Below are 21,721 nucleotides of genomic sequence, written 5' to 3' on the forward strand. Positions count from 1 at the left end.
CACTCTCCAAAATCGTTTATCACCTCCCAGGTCTTGGATGCTCTGACCCTTGCCTGTCTACATCTCTAGACTTACCTGGCACTGGCCCTCTCTGTTTCCAGGTTCTATTCACACTGGACTTCCCCAAGTTCCTCAAACATCCTCAAACCGTCTTGTCTCTGGGTTCTGTAAAGTGGTGATCTTCTGCTAGATACTGGGATACTCCCCATTTGTGGTTCGTTTTTCAGCAAACTGTGGCAGGAGGTGGATGTCTCTTTTTTGCTGGCATGTGCCAAACTGGGTTTTCCAGCCCCCTGCACCTAGATGATTCTGAGTTTTGGCCAATGAGATTCAAGTAGAAATGATGCATCCCCTTCTGTGCTGGACCTCTTCAGTTCAGTCATTCGGTCATGTCTGACTCTTTGCAACCCCACAGACTGCAGCCCCATGGACTGCAGCACGCCAGGCTTCCGTGTCCATCACCAACTCCTGGAGCTTGCTCAAACTCATGTCCATCACGTCGGTGATGCCATCCAACCATCTCATCCTCTGTTGTCCCCTTTTCCCCCCTGCCTTCAATTTTTCCCAGCATCAGGGTCTTTTCCAAGAAGTCAGTTCTTTGCATCAGGTGACCAAAGTATTGGAGTTTCACCTTAATGAATATTCAGGACTGACTTCCTTTAGGATGGACTGGTTGGATCTCCTTGCAGTCCAAAGGACTCTCAAGAATCTTCTCCAACACCACAGTTCAAAAGCATCAGTTCTTTGGTACTTAGCTTTCTTTATGATCCAACTCTCACATCCATACATGACTACTGGAAAAACCATAGCTTTAACTAGATGGACCTTTGTTAGCAAAGTCATGTCTTTGCTTTTTAACATGCTGTGGAGAAGGCAATGGCAACCCACTCCAGTACTCTTGCCTGGAGAATTCCATGGGCGGAGGAGCCTGGTAGGCTGCAGTCTATAGGGTCACTAAGAGTCAGACACAACTGAGTGACTTCACCTTCCCTTTTCAGTTTCATGCATTGGAGAAGAAAATGGCAACCCACTCCAGTGTTCTTGCCTGGAGAATCCCAGGGATAGGGGAGACTGGTGGGCTGCCGTCTATAGGGTCACACAGAGTCAGACACAACTGAAGCAACTTAGCAGCAGCAGCAGCTAGGTTGTCTAATATCTTCTATATGTATATATATATTAGACATATATATATATTCTAATATATATGTTGTCTAATACAATCTAAGAGATACTTCCTGCTCTGGCTAATCAGAATGGGGGCTAGAAACCATCAGTTATCAGTATCACCAGAGAGCTTGATACAAATGCAGAACCTCAGGACTTCCCCAGAGGTCCAGTGCCTAGGACTCCACGCTCCCAATGCAGGGGGCCTGGGTTCAATCCCTGGTCTGGGAAGTAGATCCTGCATATGGCAACCAAGGATCCTGTGTGCCCCAGTTGAGATGGGGCACAGCCTAAATAAATACGTAGTATTTTTCAAAACAAAACTTTAAAAAATGCAGAATCTTATATCCAATCCCAGACCAACTTGAATCAGAATCTACATTGGTTTTTAATAAAATTTCATTTACTTATTTATTTTTGACTGTGCTGGGTCTTCATTGCTGCATGGGGCTTTTCTCTAGTCATGGTGAGTGAGGGCTACTCTCCAGTCGTAATACACGGGTTTCTCATTAACCTTTTGCAGAGCCTGGGCTATAGGACAGGTGGTCTTCTTGCAGCACGTTGGTTCAAGGGTTGCAGTTCCCAGGATCAGAGCACAGGCTCAGAAGTTATGGCATGCAGACTTAGTTTCTCTGTGGCATGTAGAATCCTCCCTAACCAGGGATTCAAACTGTGACTCCTCCTACACTGGCAGGCAGATTCTTTTCCACTGAGTCACCTGGGAAGCCCCAGAATCTACATTTTTAACCTGACTTCCAGGTGATCTGTAAACTTTAAAATTTGCATGTTGGCTGCATATAGAGAGTGTCATAAAGATCGCTGAGATGCCAGGGAAAGGGAGAGCCACTGATGGGAGAATTCAGGAGTTCCTGAAAGAGTGGATGGAGCAAAGCCCCTTACACAACCATCCCCTTCTACCTCTGACTAACAGTCATCATGAAGTCAATGAGAAATAACCCTGAAATAACTGAAACCTGTAAGTTATACAAGTTATCCATAAATAACTTGTGGATTGTTTTTGTCCCCCACGTAATTTCCCTTCTTCCTGGAACATTCTTCCCACCCTACCCTCCAACTTCTGTTCACTTGTACTCACAGTTCACATCCCACCTCAAATATTTCTTCCTTCAGATAGCCTGCTCTTCCTCCAGAGCTCCTTAATTCTGTCCTCCAGACTAAGTCACTTCTGCCAGTAATAGCTTTAACAATATCCTGTGCTTTCTCTTCAAAGCATTAATCACAGTAGTAATTGTGTAATCGGCCAATTAGTTCCTTAATGTTTTCTATCCATCAATATGTAATCTTCAGGGCAGGAAAAACATCTATGGCTTTGTTACTAATACATCCCCGGCCCCCACCAGTGCCTTTCTCAGTAAATATTTGTCTTATGATTAAATGAAGAAATGAGCCGAGGAGTCAAAAGCCTTGAATCCTGAAAGGCATGTGTATGTATTTTTCTCAAGCATGGTTTTGGCAGGCAGGCAGAAATAATAGCTAACATTTGTAAAGCAGTTAATTACTATGTGCCAACTACTTGCTAAGCACTTATAAGGGTTCTTATTTAATCATCACAATAGCCCTAAATGGTAAGTTCTATTATTACCTCAGTTTACAGTGAGGTAACTGAAATGTCAGAGAGGTGAGGAAATTTGCCCAAGGTCACAGAGCTAGTGAGCATTGGCTGTATACCTCAATCAGACAGCTGACTCCCGAGTTCATGGGATTAACCACTTAAATTACTGCCTTAAGCCTTGTCAATGTAATGACTGCCATTAAAAAAATTTTTTTTTTTACTTAACTGTAGATGATTTAAAATGTTGTGTTAATTTCTGCTGTACAGCAAAATGATTTAGTTGTACATATATATATACATTCTTTTCCATTATGGTTTATCACAAGATAGCAAATATATTTCTCTGTGCTATACAGTAGGACTTTATCCTTTCTATATATAATATTTTGGATCTGCTAATCAGAAACTCACAATCCATCCCTCTCCCACAAACCCTCCCCCTTAGCAACCACAAGTCTGTTGTCTTTGTGTGGACTGCCACTTTTGTCTTATTCACCTAGATCTATAGGAAGAGTCAGAGAGGAGTGCCACCCTATCTTTACTTCTGAAAATTGAGTTGTCATGAGTGAAGCTTACAACATATTAAAATATCTCCTTTCCTTTTTATATTTAATGTGCACCCATAATCCTAATACAGTAACTAAATAATCCTCTTCCTGGTCTATTGTTGTTCAGTTGCTCAGTCATGTCCAACTCTTTGTGACCCCATGGACACCAGGCTTCCCTGTCCTTCACCATCTCCCGGAGCCTGTTCAAACTCATGTCCTTTGAGCCCATGATGCCATACAATCCTCCCGTCCTCTATCAGCCCCTTCTCTTGCCTTCAATCTTTCCCATCATCAGGGTCTTTTCTAATGAATCAGCTCTAGCCATTAGGTGGCCAAAATATTGGAGCTTCAGCTTCAGCATAGTCCTTCCAATGAATATTCAGGATTCATTTCCTTTAGGAATGACTGGTTTGACCTCCTTGCAGTCCAAGGGACTCTCAAGAGTCTTCTCCAACACCACAATTCAAAAGCATCAATTCTCTGATGCTCAGCCTTCTCTACAGTCCAACTCTCACATCCATACATGACTACTGGAAAAACCATAGCTTTGACAAGATGGACCCTTGTCGGCAAAGTAATGTCTCTGCTTTTTAATATGCTGCCTAGGTTTGTCATAGCTTTTCTTTCAAGGAGCAAGCATCTTTTAATTTCGTGACTGCAGTCACCATTTGCAGTGATTTGGGAGCCCAAGAAAATAAAGTCTGTCATTGTTTCCATATCTATTTGCCATGAAGTGATAGGACCAGATGCCACATTCTTCATTTTTTGAATGTTGAGTTTTAAGCCAACTTTTTTACTCTTCTCTTTCACCTTCATCAAGAGGCTCTTTAGTTCCTCTTCACTTTCTGCCATAAGGGTGGTGTCATCTGCATATCTGAGATTATTGATATATCTCCTGGCAATCTTGATTCCAGCTTAGGCTTCATCCAGCCCAGCATTTCGCTTGATATACTCTGCATATAAGTTATTAAATAAGCAGGGTCACGATATACAGCCTTGACATACTCCTTTCCCAATTTTGAACAGTCCGTTGTTCCATGTCCGGTTCTAACTGTTGCTTCTTGACCTGCATACAAGTTTTTCAGGAGGAATGTAAGGTGGCCTGGCAGTTTGTTGTGATCCACACAAAGGTTTTAGCGTAGTCAATGAAGCGAAATTACGTGTTTTTCTGGAATTCTCTTGCTTTTTCTAGGATCCAATGGATGTTGCAAATTTGATTTCTGGTCTGTAGGTGAATGATTATGCTTTCCATAAGCATTTTACTTTTTTACACTTCCCCTTTTCACTCATGAAAAAGCAAGGACAGAGACTTTTTTACCTTTACATTTTTTTTTTAGTTTTGTTTTAATATAAATAGCTGTGCAACATGAAGTCATACAGCCTCCCCTAGTGGTAAACAAGTGAAAATATCTATGGAACAAATATCCTTTTTTTTCAAGCATGGTGTGGGATTTTATAGTTCAAGCTTCAGTAAGAAATACACTTTGGTGTTTTTTTCCCAAGAAAAGAATTCAGTTTGTGATGGATTTTTATCTGTGCAATTTGAAATAAAAACCTTTGTAGTGGGGAACTTTTGGCCTTATGACACTAATAACTCATTCAATCTGCGAAGAACACAGGCATTGTGGGGGATAGAAAATTAAGTCGAGTTGCTCCTTCACGTCTTTTGGAGGAAAAAAAAAAACATAAACCCAGGAATTTAAATATATATGAAATAAAATGTTCACAAGATAAAATGGCCATGAGAAACTACAATATTCTTCCAGCTGTGCCACCTTCCCTGACCAATTGTCTTTCAGTTTCTTAACTGGAAGCTGGTCTGAGCAGGTTGGTGAAACAGCAGCCAAGGTGGTTTGTTCATGCATGCCTGCACACATTCTGATGCCAACTCAATGTGTATAGCCGGCAAACTCAGATATCTGTATGCCAGCAAGGAAGTAAATGGGTGGGAGAGGCTGTGGCAAACTAAAGTGCACATGACTTTTATAAAATCTTGTGCAAGCACAATAATATCGGGACACCAGTGTAGTCCATGAACTCTAGCACAACTGCAGGACCAAAGCATTCCAGGATCCCACTCTATCAAGACATGAAGAAAGTCAGTGGTCCTGTGCTGGGTAAAGGGCCGTGGGAACTGTTGGCAAATCCGAAGCCGCAGGTAGTAATACATCACAGAGGAGAGCCTATAGATTCAAGAGGTGGAAGGTGAGAGGACTTATGGTCAGCCAGCTGGGAAGGGTCCCCATCTCGGCCCAGAATCACTGTGAACCATCTCTATATCTTTGATGGCTTGAAGACGGACTTTGAGAATTCACACGGGAGTCAAGTGTTTGGTCAAGCTGTCATGGGGGGAGGTTCTTCCAATGGTCGGAGACACGCCAACTGAAACCTGGCCTTCCTCCTCACTGTCTCTGGACACGGGAACAGGCCTGGTATCTATGATTCCTCAGAGAGGAGCTCATTGCAATAAAACCCACTCTTTTTGCACCAAAGAAGCCCGTAAATCCTTGGAGTCCAGAATGATGTGGGGTGTTGGGAAGGAAAACAAGATATAACTCATTTCATAGTTTTCCTGCAGTACACCAATAAACTTCTGTTTTACGGGTCTGATTGTAAAACTGAGCTGTAGCTTTTCATCAGCAATTTAGGTTCATTTGAAAAATAGGGCTGTTGCCATTTCCTCCAAAAGACCATTCCTGTTCTTCCCTTCCTCTCGATAATACCCTAGACATTGTTCTTTCATTTTACTCAAATCAACGCATTATATGTTTATTTATGTTTCTTCCAGTGGCTAGACTTTAAGCTTTTTGAGAACAAAAATAGTATCTGTCATCAGTCAACAAATAGTTCTATTCCAAGCACCAGGCCTCCAGTCTGTCCCATGTGGGCACTCAAATATGTGTTGACTGAGAGAAAGAGAATTCCATGCAAGAGGAACCAATGAATAAAAACAGAGATTTCCAGGAACATGGCCTGGACAGTAGATACAATGTTCTGGTTGGCCCAGGGAGCTCAGGTGGGGAAATGGAAGAATGAAGGTTGAAAAAGAAGGTTGGAGCCAAATTGTAGAGGATTTTGAACATAGAGCTACAGAATTTGTACTTTATTTTTAGAGGTATTACAGAGCCAGTAAAGTTGTTTTCCATTTTTGTTTTGTCGTGCTGTATAGCTTGTGGGATCCTAGTTCCCTGACCTAAGGATCAAACTGGTGCCCCCTGCAGTGGAAGCATGACGTCCTAACTAACTACTGGACCTCCAGAGAATTCCTGAGCCTGTAAAGATTTTTAAGCTGAACAAAAATACTAAAAATAATTTTAGCATTGGAAAGTTGGCTATGACATCACTGTGTAGGATGGACTGGAGAGAAGTCAGAAAGAGCAGTGAAGAAAGTTGTATGAATCTCTCAAGCAATCTCTCTCTTGGGTTCTGTCTTGTGGGGGTTCACAGACTGAGAGAAGATCTGCTTCCAGGAAGTTTATTAGGGAGTAAATTACATCTGTAACAACGTTGGTAGAATGCAGAGGTAACAGAGGCTTAGGATGATCCCAGGGGATATTACAAGCAACAATATCCAACTTACAGAGTAGCCTAATCTATGAGGACAGTTATTCTCTCACAAGATAAGACCTGAGTCATCACAGATGTGAGTGCTTTCCGTCTTACACTCTATCAATCTCAGAGTGTCAGCAAATCATTCCTCTGGCCACAGCAGACTGGGTATTGTTCACACACAACCGTATCCAGCAAAGAAGGGTTGTTCTTTCTTCCTTGTGTCTCTTTTTTTAAGGAAAATTTCTCCTAGAACTACCCCCCACCCATGCCCCCGCTACTTCCCATGAGGTCCTAACTGGCTCCAAGGGGAGTCTGAAAAAACAAGTATCTAGCAGGTCCCCTCTCAGTGGGGAAACTCTGCCAGCAAAAAGCAACGGGGAGCGGGGTAGAAGCATGATTGTTGGGTGGGCTATTAGCAGAATATGCCATATATTTCATATTCCCTCCCATCTTTCTGGGCTTCCCTGGTGGCTCAGACAATAAAGAGCCTGCCTGCAATGCAGGAGACCTGGGTTCATTCCCTGGATCAGGAAGATCCCCTGGAGAAGGGAATGGCAACCCACTCCAGTATTCTTGCCTGGAGACTTCCAAGGACAGAGGGGCCTGATAGGGCTACAGACTGTCAGATACAACTAAGCGACTAACACTTTCACTTTCATTTCCCCACCCCCACACACACCCTTGCCTCTCCTGAGTCTTGGTTACTGGTTTATACTTTCCTACACAACCCTCAATCTGTTTTTTGTTAGGGTTTTTTTTTTTTTCCTTGCTGCAACAAGTTGCTTGTGGGATTTTACTTCCCTGACCAGGGACTGAACCCCGGCCTTTGCTAGTGAGTGTGTGGACTGCCAGGGAATTCCCAAGACCTCAGTCATAACTCTTGTCTTACCTCATTTTATGCACTCTATGAGAATCTCCTGCAGAGCCTCAATTATCCCTTGTGCCTGCTTAACACCCCGACTTGCTATCTCTCTAGCACTCCCAATACATGTCTAATATCGAACTCACATCGTCATGCCCACCTCCTCACCTACCTGCTCTTCCTTCAATGGTCCCTATCAATCACAACCTTCTATATGATTTCTTAAGACAGAAACCCAAGATATCTTGACTCCTCCTTCCTCAAATTCCATAGCTAAAACCTAGTGAGTCTACCTCCAAAAATCTCGAAGGTATCCACTTCTCCATCTTCCTTATACATGGACAGTAGGCTCTTAACCAGTTTCTTCACATTCACCCATTCCACTTCCACTGCAATCCACTTGAACTGCAGCATACCTGCAGATTGAAAACACAAATCTTTTATCTAACTCCTCTGTTTAAAATTCTTCAACAGTTTTCTACAATTCTTAGGAAAATGTCTGCAATCCTTAACATGATGCCCAAGGCCCTGGATGAGTTATCCTTTCTATCTGTCAGCCTCATTCACACCATACATCTCTTTGTATGTTCTAGTCACGCTGAACATTTTTCAGTGCTTCAAGGTACTATTCTCATTGCTTCAGAGCTTTCACACTGCTGTTTCCTCTCTCTGGAATAGTCTCCTTCACAGAGCTGGACTTCTCACATGTCATCTCCTCAGGAGGGCCTTTTCTAACCCTGCTATCCATGTTTGGGCTTCCCTTGTGGCTCAGCTGGTAAAGAATCTGCCTGCAATGCAGGAGACCTGGGTTCAATTCCTAGATTGAGAAGATCTCCTGGAGAAAGGAAAGGCTACCCACTCCCGTATTCTGGCCTGGAGAATTCCATGGACTATACAGTCCATGGGGCCGCAAAGAGTTGGACACAACTGAGTGACTTTCACATTTATGTTTGGTCACATCATTACATTTCTGAAGCACTCAGAATTTCCCTCTTGTGGTATTCATCATCACAGTCACTTACTCAATGCCTGTCTTCCTTTTCCAGCTGTGCAGTCACAAAGGCAGGGGCTTTGTCTGAGTTTCTCACCTCCTTATCACTGCTAGGTATAATGCCTAGTTCATAGCAGATGTGCAATAAATATTTGATTAATGAGTGAGAGGCTGTGAATGATTCTTCTAATATTTAATTCTAACATTAGAAATAATTAAAGATATTATTCTACTGAAAGGGTATATATGTTGATCAAATTTTCAGGAAACTATTTAAGTTGATGTTGAAATCAACTCTAATTCTTCCTGAGGAATGATATCCTCTGTAAATAGCAACTGTCTGTAATCAGCATTATGTTTCAGTTTATAAGAACACTACATAAGAGGCCTGATTGGAAAAAACCAAATAAAAATCAGAATGCAATCTGCTAGCTATTTTTAGGTTAAATACTTGTAGGAAAGGGGTATTTTCAGATGCAGCCCTTCTTTAATCCTTCAAAGATTGTCAAATGGCTGTGCTGCTGGAGGAGAAATTAAGTGATGTAGGATGTACAATATAATAGCTTATGCAACTTTAAATAAACCATAGAAACCTTTAGCCAATAGCTATTAGAGACCGTGTAATTTCATGAACGTATTAAATTTGGGTCAGTTTTCATTTTAATGGCAAGCAACCACAAAGTGCTATATCTTGATAATAGTACTTTGTCATATATCATGGTAAACAAAATTATTTATTCACTTTTGCATTACCATGAAAAGTAGCTGGAAAAGAAATCATTATCTATTCTCTGCTTCTGACTTTTTTTTTTTTTTTACAAAAGTTTATTCTTAAATGTACAATAGGTTTCAAGACAACACTTCATTCTAGCTATAGGTCGCAACAGATATTATGGCAGGGAATCCAGGTGTTTAAACAGGAATGGAACTAAGGGTCATCATTGCCTCAGGCACAAGGAACAGCTTACTTTTTGCCAGATTTCTTAATTCCACTGGTGGCCAGGGGGCCTTTCCCCACGGCCTTTGCTTTTAGCTCCTCGAGTTTCTTCTGCTCCTCCTTCTGCTTCTGCTTGAATACCTTATCTTCCTTGTCCATCTCCTTGGCTTGCTTCTTGGGCTGCTTCAGGAGCTTCTTGCCACCTTCGGGGCCAATGTGGTGCCTGCCGCCCCTTCCCCGGACGCTTCCACCGGAAGCCCTGACTTACTTCTGAAAGCAGCTGTAGCAAGAGTATAGTTAAGTGTTTTGAGGTTTGTTCAGTTCAGTTCAGTTCAGTTGCTCAGTCGTGTCCGACTCTTTGCGACCCCATGAATCGCAGCACGCCAGGCCTCCCTGTCCATCACCAACTCCCGGAGTTCACTCAGACTCATGCCCATCGAGTCCGTGATGCCATCCAGCCATCTCATCCTCTGTCCTCCCCTTCTCCTCCTGCCCCCAACCCCTCCCAGCATCAGAGTCTTTTCCAATGAGTCAACTCTTCTCATGAGGTGGCCAAAGTACTGGAGTTTCAGCTTTAGCATCATTCCTTCCAAAGAAATCCCAGGGCTGATCTCCTTCAGAATGGACTGGTTGGATCTCCTTGCAGTCCAAGGGACTCTCAAGAGTCTTCTCCAACACCACAGTTCAAAGGCATCAATTCTTCGGCACTCAGCTTTCTTCACAGTCCAACTCTCACATCCATACATGACCACAGGAAAAACCATAGCCTTGACTAGATGGACGTTAGTCGGCAAAGTAATGTCTCTGCTTTTGAATATGCTATCTAGGTTGGTCATAACTTATCTTCCAAGGAGTAAGCGTCTTTTAATTTCATGGCTGCAGTCACCATCTGCAATGATTTTGGAGCCCCAAAAAATAAAGTCTGACACTGTTTCCACTGTTTCCCCATCTATTTCCCACGAAGTGATGGGACCGGATGCCATGATTTTCGTTTTCTGAATGTTGAGCTTTAAGCCAACTTTTTCACTCTCCTCTTTTACTTTCATCAAGAGACTTTTTAGTTCCTCTTCGCTTTCTGCCATAAGGGTGGTGTCATCTGCATGTCTGAGGTTATTGATATTTCTCCTGGCAATCTTGATTCCAGCTTGTGTTTCTTCCAGTCCTTTGTAGTGATCTCTAACCAATGACCTTACTCAAGGTCTGCGTTCAACCAAAAACTCCCCTCAGGTACACGGGCTGTATAGCATTACAGAAGGTGACTGTTGTATTTCTTTTCTTCAAGGTCGAGCTTAAATTAAGTTCAGTAGAAACCAAAGCCTTGTAGTAAATCCCTACAAACCCCATTAAGTTTCATACCGAGAGGCACCCATCCACAATAGCCACTAATCATAATAGAGAATTACATCGTCACACTAGGCAGAGTTCCATTGGGGTGAGGATGATTTCCTCTTATTTAAGGTCTCTAAAAGAAGCGCATCTTCCAATGAGTAGCACCATTTCTCCTTCTCTTTATAGACTGTGAAGCAGTTCTCACGGTCACCCCCTTAGCCGTACCCGGCAAACCACAATTAACATTTCCTACAATATTAGCATTGTCAGACTTTATTTTGGGGGGCTTCAAAATCACTGCAGATGGTGACTGCAGCCATGAAATTAAAAGACGCTTACTCCTTGGAAGAAAGTTATGACCAACCTAGATAGCATATTGAAAAGCAGAAACATTACTTTGCCAGCAAAGGTCCGTCTAGTCAAGGCTATGGTTTTTCCTGTGGTCATGTATGGATGTGAGAGTTGGACTGTGAAGAAGGCTGAGAGCTGAAGAATTGATGCTTTTGAACTGTGGTGTTGGAGAAGACTCTTGAGAGTCCTTTGGACTGCAAGGAGATCCAACCAGTCCATTCTGAAGGAGATCAGCCCTGGGTGTTCTTCGGAAGGAATGATGCTAAAGCTGAAACTCCAGTACTTTGGCCACCTCATGTGAAGAGTTGACTCATTGGAAAAGACTCTGATGCTGGGAGGGGTTGGAGGCAGGAGGAGAAGGGGAGGACAGAGGATGAGATGGCTGGATGGCATCACGGACTCGATGGACATGAGTCTGAGTGAACTCCGGGAGTTGGTGATGGACAGGGAGGCCTGGCGTGTTGCGATTCATGGGGTCGCAGAGTCGGACACGACTGAGTGACTGAAATGAACCGAACCGAACCGAAAAATATTAAAGGACCAAGCAAGACTACAATTCCCGTCAGGCATCGGGAAGGCGTCACCGACGCCATTTAGCGATTAGTCATTCTTCTCTACGCCTCTTCCTCTTTCCTTGACTGCAGCGCCCTGCGGCCTCGCGTGCGCGCGCACACTCCGACTTGCCAGCGAGACAAGGCACGGGGGCGCGGCGCTTACGCCGACGTGTAGCGTCACGTGTCTCGGGGTGCGCCTCGCCTGCGCGCTTACGCGCGTCCAGTGGGACGCTGAGGGGCTTTCGCTCCTGTGCGGAGCCGGAGGCGGGGTGCGGACCGGCTGGGGCTGCGGCGGCCGCGGATCCAGGCGACGGAGAGGGCGGGGCCAACTCCGGGACCGCGGCGACAACACACCGAGCGAGCGCCTCGGCCCGAGGGCAGCGATGCTGTGGTTCCAGGGCGCCATTCCGGCCGCCATCGCGTCGGCCAAGAGGAGCGGCGCGGTCTTCGTGGTGTTCGTGGCAGGTGAAGGAGGCGAGGGCCCGAGATGTGGCACGGACACCCCCTCCGGCCTACCTCCAACCCCAGGGGCCCCCAGCCTTTCCTCCGGGCCCCGAGAGGCCCGGCTGCCAGTCCCTGGCGTCTCAGCGCCTGCCCCGTCCGTTTGGAGTACACCTGGCCTGACCCCCACCGCTCGTTTTTCCCGGCCCCCCTTCTGGAGGCACGGTCCCGGCCTCGCCCCCAAAACGCCGCGAGCCCCGCCGTCTCCCCAGTGCGGGGCGAGGGGACGGTCGAGCAGGCCCTAGCCGCCCTGCTCGCGGTCGAGCCTGACTCCGCTCCGCCTGCAGAGTTGGCACCCGCACACCCCACCGTCGCCTCCTGGCGCCCCCGACGGAGTGCTCTACTTGGAGAGACCCACTTGGAGAGACTTTAACTCCCGTATAGTTAGTGTGTAGGTGAGGCGAGAGACGGGCCCTAAGACAGGCAGTTTTGCTTTAATTAGTTGTGGACTTTCAGGAAGAAAGCTGTGTCATCGGTAATCAACAAAGAGAAACCACCTGATGTTCACTGTTACTGGCTTTCGTGTGTTCCTGAAACGTAAACTTTTGAGGTCTATATAAATTGGATTTTTTTTAATGCCATAGGAGTGGAGGATCTCATATGAAATAATTTGCAAGTGGAATGTTTTTTAACCGTTTATTTAGAAGTAGACACACAAACATTGATTCTTTTTATTGTCTTCCTAGTATCATAGATACAGTTTTAGAATGTGTACTAACTCATCTATTCTGTGTTGCTCTGGGTTAGTTTGCTCCGTATTTTATTACTGCAGTCTTCTAGGTTTGCAGTACACTTGTGCCTCTGTGAAGTTTTGCTGATCCTCATTACCTGAACCGAATTAGTATTTGCGACTACTGTTAATTTGAGGTGCATTATTTCAACTGTTTGTGTTTAATAACGGTTTGTTCATTATTAACTATGGCTTGGAAGGCTCGGTAATAACCCATAACTTTATGCACTGTAGTGAAGAGCAAGTTGCTGAAATAAGAGTTTCACAACATTCAATTTGAAATTTTGAATTGTTTTAAGTTATGGTAAAATTTTAACTCATTGCTGTTAATTAAAAGAGCTGGAGTAGTTCAGACTCTTTTATGCTGTTTTTTTTAGTTATATTCCACATAATAAGTAACTGCTGTAAACCTGTAAGAAAATAAGTGGATTAAAAAGGAAAGAAAGGGCTTCCCAGGTGGCTCAGTGGTAGAGAATCTGCCTGCCAATGCAGGAGACACAAGTTCAGTCCTTGATAGTGGAAGGTCCCACATGCCCCGGAGCAATTAAGCCCATGGGCCACAGCTACTGAGGACACTCCCCGCAGCTACTGAAGCCCCCGGCCTAGAGCCCATGCTGCACAATAAGAGAAGTCACCCAATGAGAAGCTTGTGCATTGCAACTAGAGAGCCGCCTCCACTCCAGGAAAAGAAAAGAAGCCTAAGCCCGGGGCAGCAAGGAAAACTCGGCACTGCCATAGATAAATAAAATCATAAGAAAAGGGAAAGGAAAACTAATGATATTGAATATGCTCATTAAGAGTGCAGTAATTGTTGTAACACCATTTTAAGTTGTGTTTTTCACATATACTCTCAATTGATCCTGGACGTTGGTAGAACAGGGTTTATCATGCCCATATTATCGATGAGGAAACTTAGGTCCATAGCAGCTAAGTGACATACACCAGTGGCACAAAAAGAATATATATCTTTTCTTGACAGATTTTTTTTTTTTTTTTATCAGCTTCCAAAAAACTGTCTTGTTTCTCCAGAGGAAAAAACAACCATTGTACAGACAGACGTTAGGTAGTTATACAACAGACCTTAGGTAGTTACTGAAATTGATTTAGAAATCAGGAAATCTAAAGTCTTTATAGAGTTTGTTACAACCTTTCTGTTTTGTGGCCAGGGATGGGGCCCTCACCTCCTGCACTGGAAGAGGACAGGAGGAACTTTTCACCACTGGCCTGCCAGGGAAGTCCCCAGTAGTCATATTTTTAAACAGAAACCACATTTGATCAGTGTCCAAAGGTTCTTTGAAGGCACTCTTGGACTAACCTGTTAATTTGAAAGAAATGCTAGGTTTAATTAACATTTAGAAACCCATTTGGAAACAGCACTAATTATTACAATAGAAAAATAAAGTTATAGGTCTTTGGGGCTTTGTGTCTATATATACCTTCTTCAATTTAAGTTTTTTTGATGAGCGTGTATCATGTAACATGTTTTTAGAATATCAGTGACTGTTGAATGTTTGCAGGAGGACTATTAGCAGTCTGTGGAAGGAGTTGCTTCCATATCACTTGACGCATTCAAATACTTTAGTTTTCCTAGAGTTTTAGGAAGTTAATCTCCAAGACTGGGGAGAGTGTGTAGACAGTGCAGTCATGAAATTGCAACATTTATAGGTTGCTTAGACCTTTATTCTTTTTTTTTTAATGTATTTATTTAGTTGTGGCATGCACATTTTTTAGTTGCGGTATGTGGGATCTAGTTCCTGATCAGGGATAGAACCTGGGCCCCCTGGATTGGGAACATGGAGTCTTAGCCACTGAACCAGCAGGGAAGTCCCTAGACCTTTATTCTTGACTTTGAAGAATATAGTCAGAACTCATGACTTTCTTAGATCTGAGACCTTGACAGTAATGTGCCAACTCACTGGAAAATTAAAAAGATAGCCTTATAGTTGGAAGGAGTGGCCATAAATGTATACTTCGGTTCATATAGCCACTCAAATGGGAAACATTTTAGGCAGATTGTTTATATTTTAGTGAAGTTTTCATGGATGAATTAAAGAATATGTGGGATTACTGTTAAGAGACTGGAGAGGTTACTACTAGTTAAACAAGTATTTTCAAATTATTATAGGTGTGTAAATTGAAAGAAACTGAAACAGGTTTTGATTCTTTTCTTGAGGATGTATAATAATTTGACAAGCATTCTGAAGCAGAGGTGTCTTGTCACTGGCTAGACAACTAAACACTGGTCATTGACTAATGGTTCTAGTTGGCTAAAATCTCCTTGACCAACGCTATTTAATGCCCCCCCCCCTTTTTTTTTTTTGGTTAAAATAGACTAAAAAGCCATTTGGGTTTAGACCAGCTGAGTTTTTCTCTGTTGAAATTCCTGGTTGTAGGGTCTGCAACCGTTTCTGAGTTTGTACTGCTCTTTTTAGGTGGCTTTACTTTTGGATACTGCTAACACCACCAAGAATGTAATGTTATCTCCTGAAATCTTTGGCCCATCTGACTCCACAGCATAGTTCATAGTTTGGTTAAAAATAAGAAAGTAAAGATACCAAAGTTGGCAATTAAAAATCTCACCCAGTAGAGCTAAGGTAACTCTCGTTATGCAATTCCATTCAGTCTTACATCTCTGTTGGTCAGGCAGCTGTTGTTGCCCTCCACTGAGTCATGAGCAGACATTGCTAGTGGAGATGGAGCCCTTGAGAGGCTATCTGCATCGTACAGCCTAGGTGAGGGAGTGAAGAACATCAGCCTCAGGAGTGGCAGGTCCATCCTTCCAGCTGCCTGCTTGACATCCCCATTTGGATGCCTCACAGGACTCTCAAGCCTGAAAGTACTACTGCTTGAATCTGTTCCCCACCCCCTGATACTCTGCTGCTAAGTTGCTTCAGTTGTGTCCGACTCTGTGCGACCCCATAGACGGCAGCCCACCAGGCTCCCCCGTCCCTGGGATTCTCCAAGCAAGAACACTGGAGTGGGTTGCCATTTCCTTCTCCAATGCATGAAAGTGAAAAGTAAAAGTGAAGTCACTGAGTCGTGTCCAACTCTCAGCGACCCCATGGACTGCAGCCTACCAGGCTTCTCCGTCCATGGGATTTTCCAGGCAAGAGTACTGGAGTGGGGTGTCATTGCCTTCTCCCCCTGGTACTCTGCTGCTAAGTAAATGGCACCACCTTATATCCAGTTGGATAAACCCAAGCATGGGAGTCATCTTTGCAGTCTCATCTTGTTTCCTGGTACCTAGTGTTCACAACACTCCTAACCATACAGCCCTTTCCTTCCACAGAAATTCCTTCTGCTTAGTGCACTTTTCTGGCTTGTGGCATGGTTTACCTCTTTCATCCTTTAGGTCCTACCTTAAATATCACCTCAGAGAGGGCTTCCCTGACCAATCTAAAGAGATCTGTTTTTTCAGAGTGTTTCTTACCATAATTACAGTTTACCAAACAAGTACCTTTTTTAGATGTTAAGCTCCACTGAGGGCATATAGTATCTCATTTGTTTTATATTTAGTTAGCATAGTGCCTAGCACAATATAAATGTGGAGTAAAATAGTGAATATATGAAAGAAAGAATGAATAAAAATAATCCCTTACACCTCACAGCCTTCTCTAAGTGTATTAAGGATGTTCCTTTGTAGCTATTTTCTAGGTTGATAATCTTGTCATTTACTTGGAATCTTGCAGCTCTCGTCACCCCATAGTGTCTGAAGACATGCTCAGAATGATCTCATGGCAAATGATAGTTTTCCTGTCTGCTGCTCCAACATCTAGGCATCTGCTAATGGGCATTCTTTTGGTCTTGGTCTGTGCATGCATTCTATCCCTGTCTACTTTCCCATGGCCATATTTCTCAAGTCCCTTATTACTGAATATTCCTGAATTTCATTTCACAAAAGATGTTTTCAGCCGTGTAGCATTAGTCAAGTTTTGTAGGCATGCCAAGATTCTATACCAGAAATTTAGTTATTCATTCTACAAAACACTTACTGAGAGCCTGCTGTACTCCAAGTATTTATTATATATTAGATTCTGTTTAGATGTTTGAGTTATATCAGTAAATAAGGAAAACAGTTCTTGCCCTCTTGGAGCATGAGTTCTAGTGGAAGGAGACAGACACAACAAACAGTAAACATGATAATAAGGAAAGCAAATCGTCTGTTAGAAGGTTATAAGTATTACAGAAAAGTGGGAAATGAGAAAGCTTTGGAAGCTTTTGAAGTATGTAATTTTATTTTTGCTGTGCTTTGTGGCTTGTGGGATCTTAGTTCCCAACCAGGGCTCAAACCTGTGCCCTTGCAGTGAAAGAAAGTCCTGAGTCCTAACTACTGGACCGCCAGGGAATTCCCTGATCTGACTGTTTAAAAGAAGGATGCTGCGTTAAGAGTAGACTTGAGCAGGGAAACCAGTTAGGAGGCTATTGTAATCATTATGTGTGGATATGATATTCCAGATATATTCCAGATAGATAGCATCAACTGAAGGTGAAAATAACTAAACTTTTTGGTCTGAGAACTGAAAGGATGGTGTTATCAATATCTAATAACTGAGATGGAGAAGACTAAGGGTAGATTAACTTGAGGAAGGGGAACACACATGGGAAGAAAACAACTTACAAAAGAGTAGGTATAGAAAGCTCTCATTTTTGTAAAGCAAAAAATGTGATCTGAAAACAGCTCTGCTAACCTTAGAAATATTTTTCAGTGACTCAACTCTGGTAAGTTTCCCTTTGCCCATCAATAAATGGTTATGCCAGAATCTAGATGTTACAGGTCTAAAATGGAAATAATCTCTTGATGGCTGTAATTTTTAAAATATTTTGTCACTGAGGTATTACATACAGTATATTAAGTAAAATATATTTAGTGAACAGCTAGGTGAATTTTTACAGATGAATACACTTGTATAAGAGATCAGTGTTTCCTATCATACGACATCGCTTATGCAGAATCTAAGAAACACAAATGAATTTAATTACAAAATAGGAATAAACAGAAAATGAATTTATGGTAGGCGGGGCGGGGGGAAGGGTGGGTAGGGATAGATTGGGATTGACATGTATACACACTACTGTATTTAAAATAGACAACCAATAAGAACCTACTGTATAGCACAGGGAACTCTGCTCAGTTTTCAAGAATAACCTAAATGGGAAAAGAATTTGAAAAAGAATAGGTACAGGTATATGTATAATTGAAAAGCTTTGCTGTACACCTGAAACTTGACACTGCATTGTTAATCATATGTATATATATATATAAACATTTCCAAGACCCTGGAGGCTCCTTCCTCCTCTTTCCCAGTCAGTAGTACCTCCACCAAGGTAGCACGCATGCATGCTCAATTCTATCACCATAGATTACTTTTGGATCAGCATACCTTTTAGACCTGGCATACCTCTAACAAAAGGCAGGTGCAAAACTGCAAACAGAATCACACCTGGCTTCTGTCTACCTTGGAGGGTTTCTGGAGAATAAGTGGTGTGTGTGTGGAGGACATTAAACTCAACAGAAAGATATTACATAAAGGAAAAGTATTGTACCTTTGTTTTCTAAAATCATGTGTACAAAAGCCAAAATAGACACATTTCTGCCCACGAGTTCTAATTATTGTGATAATATTTGCATCATAATTTGGATGTCTTCATTTAGAAACACTTTGTATAACCTAAATACCAATATTTTCTTTTTCATTACTTTTTGTTAATGTTAACAGTCACTTCATTTATGGAAAAATTCAGTTTTCAAATTTGGTAGAAAATACTATTTGTGGGTTTACATTTTATTTGAAGTTCCAGATTTACAGGGAAAAGAATCAGCAGATACTGGCCTTATGCTATAAGAATGCTTGAAATGTTTTACAGGTGATGATGAGCAGTCTACACAAATGGCTGCAAGTTGGGAAGATGAGAAAGTGACAGAAGCATCTTCAAACAGTTTTGTTGCTATTAAAATCGATACCAAAAGGTTTGCTTATGTTTTACTCTTGTAATTTAAAAAAAATTTTTTTAACCATTGTCTCTGCTTGTGATTTATGATTTATACTCTTGGACTATAAGAATGTTGATTTTTGTATAAGGCATGTTGAGGGCTTATATTCTGATTGCCATTTTTCAAATTTCTCCTTATATCTTATTGAAAAACTGATAAATTAATTCTTGGTCTACCAAGCAGCTATGTGACATACACCATTAATGCAAAGGAACTGTGATCCTCAGATTCTAAAAACTTGGAAGTAATTGTAACCAATATATTAAATATCTCTGAAAGGTTATAACCACTCTTTTGGATCCTGTTCTTGAAAATGGAGTCATTTAATTCAGTAAAAATAAGAGCATTTATAGGTGCATCATAGTACCTGATAACCACAAGTCTGTTTCGTTTGTGAATATATCCCTCTTCCCCCATTAAAATTTGTGTGTGTGTAATGGAAAATTTCAAGCATGCACAGCAGTGTTTGAGTAGTGTAGTGAGCCCTGCCCCCTCATCTTGGTCAACTACTTTGACAGCTATCACTTCTTGGTTAGTCTTGTTTCATCTTTTCCCCCACCCATTTCAACCCATCCCATATAATTTTGAAGTAAATCTCAGTCATCATATCATTTCATCTATCAATATTTTGCTACATCTCTGAAAGATAAGAATTTTAAGTTTTTTAACATAATACTTCAAAAATTAATCTTAATTTCTTAATATCAAATATCTACAAAGTGTTTACATTTTCAGTCGTTTTATCAGTCAGGTTTTATTATTTAATTTATTACAGTTTGGTTCAGGATCCATTAAGATCTACACTTTGTGATGCGTTGATCTCTGTCAGGCTCTTTACTCTGGAGGCTTCGCCTCTGGATCTCCCTCTTTGTCTTTTTCTTTGCAGTCTATTTTTTTGAGAATCCAGGTGATTTATTACATAGTTTCCTACAGTATAGGTTTTGTTCATTATAGTCCTGTCAGTGTCATTTAGGTTATTACTCTGTCCTCCATTTTCTGTAAACTGACAGTTGGATTCAGGTTTTTCTCCCCCCACTTAAGACTACTTTGCAGATGGTGGTATGTCTTCCATTCTTCTACGCCAGGGTGCATAATGCTCTGTTGTTTGTCTTTGTGATGTTAGCCACAGCCATCAGTGATGAATGCCTGGAAACACTAGCAGTTATAAAGTGCTATTTCTGTTCTTTTGGTATTAATAATATCAAAATGAAAATTACTATCAACATTAAAATAGAAATTTACCTGTAAGTTCGTAACCTTTTTATTAAAATAATTTTTCTTCATTAATAAAACATGAAGCAAATCATAGTAGTCTGCTTCACAGTAGTTACTGAAACTACACATTTATTGAGCTATAATCTTTTTTTTTCTTTTAAAGAGTCTATCATATCATTGATATTGTCCATTCTCTTCCAGAAGCACCTTTTAGAGTCAGTAATGGCAGGAGGAATGTAGGGGTTTGTTGGGAATGTGGAAGAAATGAGAATTTCAGAATTGTTGCGATTTATATACAGACTGATATATCTATCACTTTTAAAAACAAATTCCTATTAGCAGATGCAGGAGTACTTGTATATAGTATTGGTTGATGGTCGTTTCATTATGGACAGCTGGATGGGATCTAGTATGTCTTTTAAATTATGAAAAGTAAATATAACTATATAATAATAAAGCTAATGTTCTAGGAACATGTTAGTATACTTTTATTTATGGAGGTATCTTGCATTGAAAATTGATTTTTAGAAAATGTATCAAAAATTTACAGTGGTTATAGCTGAGAAAGTAGGATTCTTGATAATATTTTTCTTTATAGTTTTCTTTTACATTTTCAGATGTTTTTATTATAATCATGTCTTAGATTCGGAAAAAGACAAAGCAAATTTCTGGTTCTTTGAAGCATTAATTTGGTTCTTGGAATTACTCAGCTACATTTATCAGTGTCTTTTATTCATGTTATAAAGTCTCTCTCTCCCATCCCTGTACCTAACCACTCTTTGGAGGAAACCAAATCAAGAGAATACCATTGTTTTCCTCTCCCTTTTTTTTTTTTTACAAAAATGATAGTAGTTTGATAGACTTTTTTTCTTTTCCCTCTTTATAATTGCATGATTCACCAGTTTTTAACTGGTGGATATTTAGGTTGAGTCCTTTCGTATTACACAGTATTGCATTATCACTTGCACAAGTAATTCATAGGTATTAATATCTTCTTATTACAAGCTACAATATTGTATTTTGAAACACATGCTGCTGAGGAAGCAACATGGCAGATACTAAGGTGATTTTTAGGTACCTCATCTGACCACTAGTTTGTGGTTTGCAAGAGCAAGTGTCTCTAATTTGAAAATTATAAAACAAACCCAAAATGGTCTGTGAGATAAGGGATACATTTTCCCCCTTTCAGTTGATAGCTATGAAAGGAACTTGTAGTTTCAGAAAACTACTTGTAATTGGTACAGTGCATTTTTATAAAAACAACTCAGTATTTGGGAAATACTTATATTCATCTCATGATTTTTTTGTTTGATTTTGTTTTACAGTGAAGCCTGCCTACAATTTTCACAGATCTGTATCCTTTCCATGAAGAATCAGTTGTATATATATAAATATTGCTTGAGGATTTGCCTTTCTTTTGGT

General features: G+C 41.4%; 2 protein-coding genes across 2 annotated transcripts in view; one reads left to right on the forward strand and one right to left on the reverse strand.

Moving 5' to 3' along the window:
- Nucleotides 1–9,654: 9,654 nt before the first annotated feature.
- On the reverse strand, nucleotides 9,655–11,900 carry LOC120854131 (translation machinery-associated protein 7-like). The gene is made up of 2 exons (XM_040227928.1): nucleotides 11,821–11,900; nucleotides 9,655–9,871 (listed from the first exon to the last, which is right to left on the reverse strand). Exons 1-2 carry the CDS (start codon nucleotides 11,898–11,900, stop codon nucleotides 9,655–9,657), a joined length of 297 nt encoding a protein of 98 aa, XP_040083862.1.
- A 164-nt stretch (nucleotides 11,901–12,064) lies between these two features.
- The window catches only part of UBXN4 (UBX domain protein 4), a 31,187-nt gene continuing 21,530 nt past the window's right edge, over nucleotides 12,065–21,721 (forward strand). The window contains exons 1-3 of the mRNA XM_040228517.1: nucleotides 12,065–12,326; nucleotides 18,958–19,060; nucleotides 21,625–21,653. Of these exons, the coding sequence (XP_040084451.1) occupies nucleotides 12,245–12,326; nucleotides 18,958–19,060; nucleotides 21,625–21,653 (214 nt within the window). The 5' untranslated portion in view covers nucleotides 12,065–12,244. The remainder of the gene's footprint in view (nucleotides 12,327–18,957; nucleotides 19,061–21,624; nucleotides 21,654–21,721) is intronic.

Source organism: Oryx dammah, unplaced genomic scaffold (genome assembly GCF_014754425.2).
Source record: "Oryx dammah isolate SB20612 unplaced genomic scaffold, SCBI_Odam_1.1 HiC_scaffold_27, whole genome shotgun sequence".
In the NCBI taxonomy this organism is placed as follows: Eukaryota; Metazoa; Chordata; class Mammalia; order Artiodactyla; family Bovidae; genus Oryx; species Oryx dammah.